Source organism: Salvelinus sp. IW2-2015, linkage group LG9 (genome assembly GCF_002910315.2).
Source record: "Salvelinus sp. IW2-2015 linkage group LG9, ASM291031v2, whole genome shotgun sequence".
Taxonomy (NCBI): domain Eukaryota; kingdom Metazoa; phylum Chordata; class Actinopteri; order Salmoniformes; family Salmonidae; genus Salvelinus; species Salvelinus sp. IW2-2015.
Window position 1 is genome coordinate 19,376,402 of NC_036849.1, and position 13,176 is coordinate 19,389,577.

The window sequence follows — 13,176 nt, forward strand, 5'->3', positions numbered from 1 at the left end:
TCAGTTCTCACACTAAAACAGATGGAGGGACCATGTAAGTTTCATCATAGGTACAGCTTCAACTATTGACAGACAAAATAAAAAAAAATCCAGAAAATCACATTGTAGGACTTTTTATGAATTTATTTGCAAATTATGGTGGAAAATAAGTATTTGTCACCTACAAACAAGCAAGTTTCTGGCTCTCACCAGACCCTGTAACCTTCTTTCTCTTTAGAGGTCTCTGTCCTCCACTACGTTACCTGATTTTAATGCACCTGTTTGAACCTTGTTTTATCCAGATTATAAAAGTACACCTGTCCACAACCCAACATCACACTCCAAACTCCACTTATGCCAAGTACCAAAGAGCCTGATCAAGTACACCGAAACAAAATTGTAGACCTGCACCAGGCTAGGAAGACTGATCTTTGCAAAGGTAAGCAGCTTCGGTTGAAGAATAAACAATGTGGAGCAAATATTAGAAATGGAAGACATACCAAGATCCACTGATAATCTCCCTCGATCTGGGGGACTCCACGCAAGATCTCACTCCGTGGGGTCAAAATGATCACAAGAACGATGCAAGCAAAAATCCCAGAACCACACGGGAACCTAGTGAAGATTACCTAGAGCTGGACCAAATAACAAACCTAACCTCAGTAAACACACTCCAGCCAGACTCAAATCTCCTCTGCAGTGCCAGACGTTCCCCCTGCTTAAGCCAGTACATGTCCAGGCCCGTCTGAAGTTTGCTAGAGAGCATTTGGATGATCCAGAAGAAGATTGGGAGAATGTCATATGTCAGATGAAACCAAAATATAACTTTTTGGTAAAAACTCAACTCGTCGTTTGAGGAACAAAGAATGCTGATTGCATCCAAAGAACACCATACCTACTGTGAAGCATGGGTGGAAACATCATGCTCTGGGGCTGTTTTTCTGCAAAGGGACCAGGACGACTGATCCGTGTAAAAAAAGAAATGAATGCCATTGTATCGTGAGATTTTGAGTGAAAACCTCCTTCCATCCGCAAGGGCATTGAAGATGAAACGTGGCTGGGTCTTTCAGCATGACAATATCCCAAACACACGCGTAAGAAGCATTTCAAGGTCCTGGAGTGGCCTAGCCAGTCTCCAGATCTCAACCCCATAGAACATTTTTGGAGGGAGTTGAAAGTCCGCGTTGCCCAGCAACAGTTCCAAAACATCACTGCTCTAGAGGAGATCTGCATGGAGGAATGGGCCAAAATACCAGCAACAGTGTGTGAAAACCTTGTGAAGAGTTACAGAAAACGTTTGACCTCTGTCATTGCCAACAAAGGGTATATAACGAAGTATTGAGATAAACTTTTGTTATTGACCAAATACTTATTTTCCACCATAATTTGCAAATAAATTCATWAYAAATCCTACAATGTGATTTTCTGGATTTTCTTTTCTCATTTTGTCTGTCATAGTTGAAGTGTACCTATGATGAAAATTACAGGCCTCTCTCATCTTTTTAAGTGGGAGAACTTTCACAATTGGTGGCTGACTAAATACTTTTTTGCCCCYCTGTATGTTGTGGAGCATGAACCTGCTGGAGCGAGTCACTACTTTGATATTTGCAGAGAACGACATGTTGTTGTCCAGGGTCACACCAAGGTTCTTTGCACTCTGGGAAGGGGACATTGTGAAGTTGTCAACCGTGATGGTGAGGTCTTGGAGCAGGCAGGCCTTCCCCGAGAGAAAGAAAAGCTCTGTTTTATCAAGGTTGAGCTCGAGATGGAAGGCCGACATCCAAGCTGAGATATCTGCCAGGCACGCAGAGATGCGTATCACCAATTGGGTGTCAGAAGGAGGGAAAGAGAAAAGTAATTGAGTGTCATGCGCATAGCAATGATAGGAGAGACTATGTGTGGATCTGAAGCAGCTGAGTGACTTGGTGTAAAGAGAAAAGAGGTGAGGGTCTAGAACCGAGCGCTGGAGGACACCAGTAGTGAGAGTACATGGTACAGACACAGATCCTCTCCATGTCAACTGGTAGGAGCGTCCTGCCAGGTAGGATGCAATCCAAGAGTGTGCAGAGTCTGAGACACCCAGCGTTGAGAGAGTGGAGAGGAGGATCTGATGGTTCACGGTGTCAAAGGCAGCGGATTGATATAGGAGGATGACAACAGAGGAGAAAGAGTCAGCTTTGGCAGTGTGGAGAGCCTCCGTGACACAGAATCGACCAGTCTCYGTTGAGTGACCCAACTTGAAGCCTGACTGGTAAGGGTCAAGAAGATTGTTCTGTAGAGAAATAGCGAGCGAGTTGGTCAGAAACAGCATGCTCAAGTGTTTTGGAAAGAAAAGAAAGAAGGGATTACGGTCTGTAGTTCTTGACGTCAGAGGGGTCGGGTGTTGGTATATTGATGTGGGGAGAGACTCTGGCCATTTTGAAGTCAGATGTGACGCAGACAGTGATCAGGGATGAGTTGATGAGGGAAGTGAGGAATGGGAGAATGTCTCCAGAGATGGTCTGGAGAAGGGAGGAGGGTATGGGGTCGAGRGGGTAGATTGTTGGGAGGACAGACCACACTAGTCACAAGATTTCATCTAGAGAGAGAGGGGAGAAAGAGGTCAAGGCATAGGGTAGTTATGTGTGAGTGGGACCAGTGWACTCAGTAGGCTGAATGAGGAGCGGATGTCGTCAACCTTCTTTTCAAAGTGGTTGACAAAGTCGTCCCCAGAGCTGGAGGAGGGAGGATTAGGTGGAAAACAGTTCCTAAGCTTAGAGGCAGAAGCTTGACATTTAGAGTGATAGAAAGTGGCTTTCGCAGCAGATACAGAGTAAGAAAAGGAGGGAGTGAAAGGAAGATAGGTCCTCCGGAAGTTTAGTTTTCCTCCATTTTTGCTCAGCTGCCYACAGCCCTGTTCTGTAAGCTCGCAATGAGTCACTCAGCCATGGATCAGGAGGGGAGGGCCGAGCCGTCCGGGAGGAAAGTGCGAATCATAGGATGCAGAAAGACAGGAGAGCAGGGTTGAAAAGGTAGAATCAGGCGAGGAGAGAGGGGGATTTAGCAGAAGGGAGAGTAGTGGGAGAGAGAGAGAGCAAAGTTTGCGACGGCGCATGAGCATTTGGGTAGGGGCTGTAATGGGAAATTTTTATTGTATGTAACTGAGTATGTGACTAACCTTGTGAATCTGTTCTTTTATAATCTCCTGTTCTTGGGAGTATCATCCTGTTGCAAACCAGCTTGCACCTGCGTCCTTGTATAGATAAAGTTCCGCTCAAGAACAGGAAACTATAAAGATATGTGCTTATCAGACGGTCTACCCTGCGCTGTGTAACTCATTTCTGAGCTCAGAGAGAATAACAAAGGAATCTTGGTTTGACTTGGACTCCAGCAAATCCTTATTGTAGAATATACACCACAGGGCTGAGTGGGTAGGGTTGGAGGAGAAGGAGACAGAAAAAGAAAGTAGTGATCAGAGAGCTGGAGACTTTACCCGTACTAACATTAGWGAACGACTGATAATCTGCCGAGCCGATGAATGGGGCCTATATTTGACCTTCCAGTCTATCGGCTATTGGCCCTTCCCTATCTGCTTTGCCGATAGTCCGTCTACGTAGCAGAACTGCTGCTATGTGAGCCGCCACTCACCGCCTGAGCCACGAGCTCTACACAATGCAGAGGAACATCTAGATGGGAAGCTGCAGTATTGAGAAATAGATGAATTGACAGTGACCAAAATCAAATTACTGTTGGAAATATTAGTTTAGTTAATTCACTAATAAAAAGGATTTTCCTCTAGGATTTTGTCTGTGCTTAMCTCCATTCCATTTATTTGTATCCTGAAAAACTCCCCAYTCCTTAAAGATTACATGCATACACATAACATGATGCTTGAAAATATAGCTTGGTAATCAATAATGTGTTGTTTTGGATTTGCCCCAAACATAACACTTTATTCAGGACAAAATGTAATTTCTTTGCCACACTTTACAGTATTACTTTAGTGCCTTGTTGCAAACAGGATGCATGTTTTGGGATATTTMTATTCTGTGCAGGCTTCCTTCTTTTCCCTGTGTCAATTAGGTTAGTATTGTGGAGTAACTACAATGTTGTTGATCCATCCTTAGTTTTCTCCTATCACAGCCATTAAACTCTTAACTGTTTATAAGTCACCGTTGGCCTCATGATGAAATCCCTGAGCGGTTTACTTCCTCTCCGGCAACTGAGTTAGGAAAGAAGCCTGTATCTTTGTAATGATTGGTTCACCATCTAAAGTGTAATTATTAACTTCATGCTCAGAGTGATATTCAATGTCTACCAATAGGTGACCTTCTTTGCGAGGCATTGGAAAACCTCCCTGGTAGTTGTGGTTGAATCGGTGTTTGAAATTCACCGCTGGACTTAGAGACCTTACAAATAATTGCATGTGTGGGGTACAGAGATCAGGTAGACATTCAAAAATCATGTTAAACACTATTATTGCACAGAGAGATTCCATGCAATTTATAATGTGACTTGTTAAGCACATTTTTACTCCGGAAGTTATTTCGGCTTGCCATAACAAAGGGGTTGAATACTTATTGACTCAAGACATTTCAGCTTTTCATTTTTTATTCATTTGTAAACATTTCAAAAAACATTCCACTTTGACATTATAGGGTATTGTGTGTAGTAGGCCAGTGACAAAAAAAATCTCAATTTAATCAAATTTTAAATTCAGGCTGTAACACAACAAATGTGGAAAAAGTCAAAGGCTGTACATACTTTCTGAAGGCACTGTATGGGCAGATTTGAGTCATTCAGACACAACGTGCATGTTAGTTTCATATTTTTGCCTACCCTCGCTCTCCTTGTCAGATATTATGCACATTTATGGCTTGGTGGCAAATGTCATTGCCATTGAGCTAGTTCTCATAGTACCAGTCAACAGTAGCACAAGATATGAGCCATGGAGAGAGATGTGAGGAGATGTGAAAGGGAGTGAAGTTACAGCCTTGCTCTTTCCAAATAGTAGCAGTAGGATCAAGTTATAACACGCCCATTTCCTGACATAGCTGAAGTAGTAKATTTTGACCTGGCAGCTGAGTTTAGAGATGCATCCTGACAGCTGAAAATAATAATTTTCCCAATCACGGGAAATTACAAAAATACTAGTTTCATAAGCATCCGTGATCACAAATCATGACGTTAAGTTGGACCCATTTGCATTGAATAGATGGTACTTTATATTCTCATACTAACAGGAGTGCCTATATTTTTTATTTAACSTCTATTTAACTAGGCAAGTCAGTTAAGAACAAATTCTTATTTAAAACGACGYCCTAGGAACAGTGGGTTAACTGCCTTGTTCAGGGGCAGAACGATATATTTTTTATCTCGTCAGCTTGGGGATTCAATCTAGCAACCTTTCGGTTGCTGGCCCAACGCTCTAACCACTAGGCTACCTGCCACCCCATTCTATATGATGTCCTTCCATACAGGCATGACATGCTGGAGTGATGCTTCCATGCAGAATGTGTTGCTCAGAAGGCTAATATAAGTAACAGATGGAAGGCAAACAGATTAGGGTGCTACAGATGACAGACTCCACTGATCTGCCAAAACAAGCTCAATAACTCAATGCACGCACTCCTTTTGAATATGCATTGACCTGTATTGTGAGTAGGCCTATGCCGTCTTCATTTAGCCAGTTGATCAAGAGATGTACCATTCAAATAAAATGATTATGTTGTTATGTAGTTAGATTTGTAAAAACAAAGTTGAATGTYTTGTTTTATTTTAAAATTGATGCATTAATGGCTGTCTCTGGGAAATGTTGTCGTCAAAATGTTCAAACGTAACGATATTGAATAGCGGCCTAAAATATCGGCCATCGGCCTCCTTGACCCCCAAKAGAATRTGTATCGCCATCGGCCCCCCAAAAAATCTGTATCGGTCATTCTCTAACCTTGTACCTCTGCACATCGTATTCTGTACATAGCCATGTTATTTATATTTGTTTTTCACTGTGTATTTATTCCTTGTGTTACTATTTCTATTTATACATTTATTTATGTTTTACCTTTAACTCTGCATTGTTGGAAAATTACCCATAAGTAACAATTTCACCGTTAGTATAAACCTGTTGTTTACGAAGCATGTGACAAATAAAGTCTGAACTGAGACGGCCGGGCATTTGTGCAGGTGAGTAKATTTTTTGCTGTAACATGGACTCGATAGTAACATGTACTCCACAAAGTGATGAAACTTTGTTGCTCCTTGCTCAAACAAGGAAAGTGTTGTAGCAAACAAGTCTTCGGTTGCCTAGGCAATGCCCTCCTCCCTGCTACAACAGCAGCACATGCAGTCAGGAGCAGAGGAGAGGAAAAAATATAAACTCAGCAAAAAAAGAAACGTCCTCTTACTGTCAACTGCATTTATTTTCAGCAAACTAAACATGTGTAAATATTTGTATGAACATAACAAGATTCAACAACTGACACATAAACTGAACAAGTTCCACAGACATGTAAATAACATAAACGGAATAATGTGTCCCATAACAAAGGAGGGGTCAAAATCAAAAGTAACAGCCAGTATCTGGTGTGGCCACCAGCTGCATTAAGTACTGCAGTGCATCTCCTCCTCATGGACTGCACCAGATTTGCCAGTTCTTGCTGTGAGATGTTACCCCACTCTTCCACCAAGGCACCTGCAAGTTCCCGGACATTTCTGGGGGGAAATGGCCCTAGCACTCACCCTCTGATCCAACAGGTCCCAGACGTGATCAATGGGATTGAGATCCGAGCTCTTCGCTGGCCATGGCAGAACACTGACATTCCTGTCTTGCAAGAAATCACGCACAGAACGAGCAGTATGGCTGATGGCGTTGTCATGCTGGAGGGTCATGTCAGGATGAGCCTGCAGGAAGGGTACCGCATGAGGGAGGAGAATGTCTTCCCTGTAACGCACAGCGTTGAGATTGCCTGCAATGACAACAAGCTCAGTCCGATGATGCTGTGACACACCGCCCCAGATCATGACGGACCCTCCACCTCCAAATCAATCCCACTCCAGAGTACAGGCCTCGGTGTAGCGCTCATTCTTTCGACGATAAACGCGAATCTGACCATCACCCCTGGTGAGACAAAACTGTGACTCGTCAGTGAAAAGGACTTTTTGCCAGTCCTGTCTGGTCCAGCGATGGTGGGTTTGTGCCCATAGGCGACGTTGTTGCCGGTTATGTCTGGTGAGGACCTGCCTTACAACAGGCCTACAAGCCCTCAGTCCAGCCTCTCTCAGCCTATTGCGGAGAGTCTGWGCACTGATGGCGGGATTGTGCATTCCTGGTGTAACTCGGGCAGTTGTTGTTGCCATCCTGTACCTGTCCCACATGTGGAATGGAATGTTTGGATGTACCGATCCTGTGCAGGTGTTGCTACACGTGGCCTGCCACTGTGAGGATGATCAGCTGTCCGTCCTGTCTCCCTGTAGCGCTGTCTTAGGTGTCTCACAGCATGGACATTGCAATTTATTGCCCTGGCCACATCTGCAGTCCTCATGCCTTCTTGCAGCATGCCTAAGGCACGTTCACACAGATGAGCAGGGACCCTGGGCATCTTTCTTTTGMTMTTTTTTGGTGTTTATTCCATCTGTAAGCTGTTAGTGTCTTAATAACCATTCCACAGGTGCATGTTCATTAATTGTTTATGGTTCATTGAACAAGCAGGGGAAACAGTGTTTAAACCCTTTACAATGAAGATCTGTGAAGTTTCTTGGATTTCTACAAATTATCTTTGAAAGACCGGGTCCTGAAAAAGGGGCGTTTCTTTTTTTGCTGAGTTTATKTACACTGCTCAAAAAAATAAAGGGAACACTAAAATAACACATCCTAGATCTGAATGAATGAAATATTCTTATTAAATACTTTTTTCTTTACATAGTTTGAATTGCTGACAACAAAATCACACCAAAATGATCAATGGAAATAATTGATCAACCCATGGAGGTCTGGATTTGGAGTCACACTCAAATTAAAGTGGAAAACCACACTACAGGCTGATCAACTTTGATGTAATGTCCTTAAAACAAGTCAAAATTGAGGCTCAGTAGTGTGTGTGGCTCCTGTGCCTGTATGACCTCCCTACAACGCCTGGGCATGCCTCTGATGAGGTGGCGGATGGTCTCCTGAGGATCTCCTCCAGACCTGGATAAAGCATCCGCAAACTCCTGGACAGTCTGTGGTGCAACGTGGCGTTGGTGGATGGAGTGAGACTGATGTACCAGATGTGCTCAATTGGATTCAGGTCTGGGGAACGGGCGGGCCAGTCCATAGCATCAATGCCTTCCTCTTGCAGGAACTGCTGACACACTCCAGCCACTGAGGTCTAGCATTGTCTTGCATTAGGAGGAACCCAGGGCAACCGCACAGCATATGGTCTCACAAGGGGTCTGAGGATCTCATCTCGGTACCTAATGGCAGTCAGGCTACTCTTGCGAGCACATGGAGGGCTGTGCGGCCCCACAAAGAAATGCCACCCCACACCATGACTGCCCCACGCCAAACGGTCATGCTGGAGGATGTTGCAGGCAGCAGAACGTTCTCCACGGCGTCTCCAGACTCTGTTACGTCTGTCACATGTGCGTGTGAACCTGCTTTCATCTGTGAAGAGCACAGGCGCCAGTGGCGAATTTGCCAATCTTGGTGTTCTCTGGCAAATGCCAAACGTCTGCCAGGTGTTGGGCTGTAAGCACAACCCCCTGTGGACGTCTGGCCCTCATACCACCCTCATGGAGTCTGTTCTGACCGTTTGAGCAGACACTGCACATTTGTGGCTGCTGGAGGTCATTTTGCAGGGCTCTGGCAGTGATTCAGCTCAGGTGCATCCAATTTCCTTTGAGCATCCTTGAGATGTACCTACAAATTGATTGGAGTCCACTGTGGTCAATTAAATTGTTTGGACATGATTTAGTTAGAACACACCTGTCTATATAAGGTCCCACAGTTGACAGTGCATGTCAGAGAGGAAACTATACCAAAAAGTCCAAGGAACTGTGATTTGATTTGAAAAAAACTGTCCTTAGATCTCCAAGATAGAATTGTGATGAGGCATATATCTTGGAAGGGTATAAAACCATTTCTAGAGTGTTGAAAGTTTCAAGAGCACAGCGGTCTCCATGATTTGGAAATTGAAAAAATATGTCCTACAGACTCCGCCTAAGGCTGTCCGTCCAACCAAACTGAGAAACAGGGAAAAAGGGACCTTGGTCAGAGAGGTGGCAAGAACCCAGTGATTACTTTGACAGAACTACAGAGTTCCTTGGCTGAGATGGGAGACCTGCAGAAGGACAAACAGTCGCTACAGCACTTCACCAATCTGGATTTTTGGTAGAGAGTGGCAGACGGAGCCACTTTGAGAAAGGCACATGAAAGGCAAAAGATTCTGTGGTCTGATGAGAATTTTTTAAAACTCAGCTCATCACCAATCTAACACCATCCCTATGTGAAGCATGGTGTGGTAGCATCATGCTATGGGGATGCTTTTTAGCGGCAGGGACTGGAAGACGTTCAGGATAGATGGAAATGTATGGAGCCAAATACAGCACATCCTTGATAGAACTTGCTTCAAAGTGCAAACGACCTAGACTTGGGCGAAGTTTTAGTTCCAACAGGCAATGACCCCAAGCATACAGCCAAAGCAATGCCGGAATGGCTCCAGAAGAAGAGTGTGAAAGTCCTTGAGTGCCAACCAAACCCCAGACCTGAATCTCATTGAAAATTGGTGGAAAGACTTGAAGATTGCTCCCCATCTACTTAACAGAGCTGGAGAAAATCTGCAAGGAAGATTGGGAGACAATCCCCAAATCATATGTGCAAAGCTGAGATAGACATACCAAGACATCACAGCTCTAATCGCTGCCAAAGGAGCTTCTACAAGTATTGACTCACTGTTATGAATACTTAGGTAAAATGTTACATTTATATTTCATTTTCAATAAACATGTTTTCCTTTGTAAAATTATTACAATGTTAACTTACTTTTAATCGTCTGTCTGAATATTTCAAGACATGACAATTCTCTTCTCATCACTCATCTTGAAAATACGTATACTAAAACTTCAATCAATCTGCCATCATTAACACAATGGAGAAACCGAATGAAGGTGCGTGGTACGGAGAGAAAAAATGGTGCAGTTTTAGCGCATGTGCCGGAAAGTGATGAGGGCGCTGGAGAGGGGTGTGTACTAGTGGGTCTGGGCAGGTGTCATGTAGTTGATGTTTGTTATTTGTATGTTTTGTATTGTTTATAAAATATCAAATGTAATCTTACAAAAAATACAATCAGGCTGTGGAAAAAGTAAAGGGGTGTGAATACTTTCTGAAGGCACTGTTTAAATATAAGTTGTATTTGTTTTGCTATTCGAATGGTTATTACGGTGATCACGGTCATTTGGATGACCTATAAGCGTCATCCAAAATTGTAGTTGTGTGGTTTAGAGGTGGTGTACCTGATGAAGTGACTGAAGAGGCGGGTGGTGTTACGGATGATGCGAGCAGCACGMGACTCTTCGTGCTGACACCGCTGCAAGGTCAGCCCATCATCCATATGACCCTCAGAGTGGAGGCAGGCCTGGAGGGGGAACACAGGGAAAGTGGGAAAGGGGGGATAGGCAAAGGAGGGAGAAGGGGGTAGCGAGAGAGAGAAATAGAGTGACAGAGAGCAAAAGAGAGAAATAGAGGGAGGAAGGAAAGATGAGGGCAAAGAGAGAGAATGAAAGAAAGAAAAGAGGGAGGGAGAGAAAGGGAGAAGTTGACAGATTAGCAGCAGAGGTTGGAACCGGTTCAGGGAATAGAACCAAAAACGGGGAAATAACAGAATTTTTCAAGGAAAGTTAAAAGAACCAGGAATGAAAGTGATCTCTAGTGTTCCYGAACAGAACTGTTATTTTCAAATCTTGAGAACCGGTGAATAACGTTATTTTAAGTTCGGAGCATTATTTTTGCTATCAACGCGCCTATGCAAAGCACTCACTCTGTCACTCAGAAACTTCTCCCCACAGTGTCTGCCTGTCAGCTTTATCTAMGCTAGTTAAGGATACTATTAGTTATCACGTTTCACATTYGATTTATAAACTACAAAATGGTATGACGTGTTTTGAATGKTGGTGCCGCTGCACACACAAGCTTTTATTAGCTCTGGTCCAGGGTGTTGAGCCAATGTTTGGATGTTCAAAGTTCCTCCATATTAGCAGCTCCTCCATAAGTAAGTAGCTAGTATATAATGATGTAATTTAGTGAAGTAGGAATGATAGGCCTACTACTAATATCCTAAACACATTATAATGCACGTCATATCATGATGGTAAGCGCTTCAAGCCTCCTCCATGTCCATCCCTCTCTTTTGCTTGCTCCCCACCCACAACATTTCAGTTTCATCTCGCGCCCTACACTTGTCTGTCCATCAAGCATGTAAACAATTAGCTTGCCCTGTCTATAGCAAGCTGCTCTATCCACACTGATTGGTGGAGTAATTTAATGAGCTAAATGTAAAAACTAATGTCGATCCCACAGATTAAAATAGGAACAGAAAGGAACTAAATAAACTGGTACTTTGGGGGTTCGAACCGGTTCAGAACTTTATTTTGCTGGTCAGAACTGTGGAACGGAACTAAACTATTGGAAAATAATTTTGGTTGCAACCCCTGATTAGCGGTGTTGAGTATGGCTAGGCTGTAACACAGGTGCTGCTGACATTACAGGCTATTAGGCTGCATTGCTGTGGAGTTGAGGGACTGTCATATAATCGCACAATCCTCCAGTGGCGTGTATTCGTGGATTCCAAGGAAAGCCAGGCTTCCCAAAAACATTGACCAATATTAAATTTTTTATAAAAGACAAAATTTATCATTAGTCTCTGTGTTTCATAATTTTCCTTCAATTTGCAAGAGGCTGAATGCATCTCAACGGAGAAAGTATCCGAGCGAGCGAAACAGCGCCCCTCTGTCTCTATATGTGTAACCAATCTATCTGATGCTGTCAGGTCAAAAAGAYTATGACAWTGTTGCCGCCTTTCCTTGCATTGAATGCAGGGAAAGCCAGCAAGCAATAATAATAAAAAATGTAAATAGCCAATCAGCGTTAAGCTAAACTGAGTGAGCTCAACTGTGAATGGTCCTGGCATAGGGCTGTTGCAGTGACCACATTACCACCACACCGGCAGTCATAAGTCATGGCCGCAGTAAAATTCGACAATCTCCTTTTATGCACTCTGGAAATGCTTTGGTAGTACCCAATTTGCTAACTACCAACAGGTCTTAATGGCCTGGTACTCAGGGCTCTATTGTTCTTCCATCAGGTCCTAATGGCCTGGTACTCAGGGCTCTATTGTTCCATCAGGTCCTAATGGCCTGGTACTCAGGGGCTATTTGTTCCTCCATCAGGTCCTAATGGCCTGTACTCAGGCTCTATGTTCATCAGGTCCTAATGCTGCTACTCAGGGCTCTATTGTTCCTCCATCAGGTGCTAATGGCCTGGTACTCAGGGTCATTGTTCCATCAGGTCTAATGGCCTGCTACTCAGGCGCTCTATTGTTCTCCATCAAGGTGTCTAATGGCCTGGTACTCAGGGCTCAATTGTTCAATTCAGGTTAATGGCTGGTATCAGGGCTCTATTGTTCCTCATCAGGTCCTAATGGCTGGTACTCAGGGCTCTATTGTTCTCCATCAGGTCTAATGCTGGTACTCAGGGTCTATTGTTCTCCATCAGGTCCTAATGGCCTGGTACTCAGGGCTCTAATGTTCATCAGGTCTAATGGCCTGGTACTCAGGGTCTACTTGTCCTCCATCAGGTTCTATGGCTGGTACATCAATGCAAATACAATCTAAAATCACATCAAACACTTCTCATCAAAACAGTAGCCTATCTTACTTTTAAAACTACCTCACTGTGATGATCAATTTGAAGAAAGAAGTTCAACAGCAGGTTGAAACGGTGTAAAACATGGTTGTTGTTTCAAAGCCAACACAATGAAATGCACAGCGCTTTCTAAGGTGATGATTAATTCAAAACACCATTCACATATTGAAATTATGCATAGGCTTAGAGCCAAGCCCGAAAGAAAAACCTGACTAAAAATGATGATTGTGCGTTATACAAACATGGTCTACTGCATATTATGCATGCAGAAAAATGGATTGAAATAAGTATTCTTAATACAGTGCATTGGAAAGTATTCAGAC

At 43.6% G+C, this 13,176-nt stretch overlaps 1 protein-coding gene across 1 annotated transcript in view; it reads right to left on the reverse strand.

The window, feature by feature from the left end:
* Positions 1 to 13,176, reverse strand: part of LOC111969023 (ryanodine receptor 3-like) — a 190,657-nt gene that overhangs the window by 95,006 nt on the left and 82,475 nt on the right. Inside the window, 1 exon segment of the mRNA XM_070445284.1 lies at positions 10,447 to 10,568. Within this exon segment, the coding sequence (XP_070301385.1) occupies positions 10,447 to 10,568 (122 nt within the window).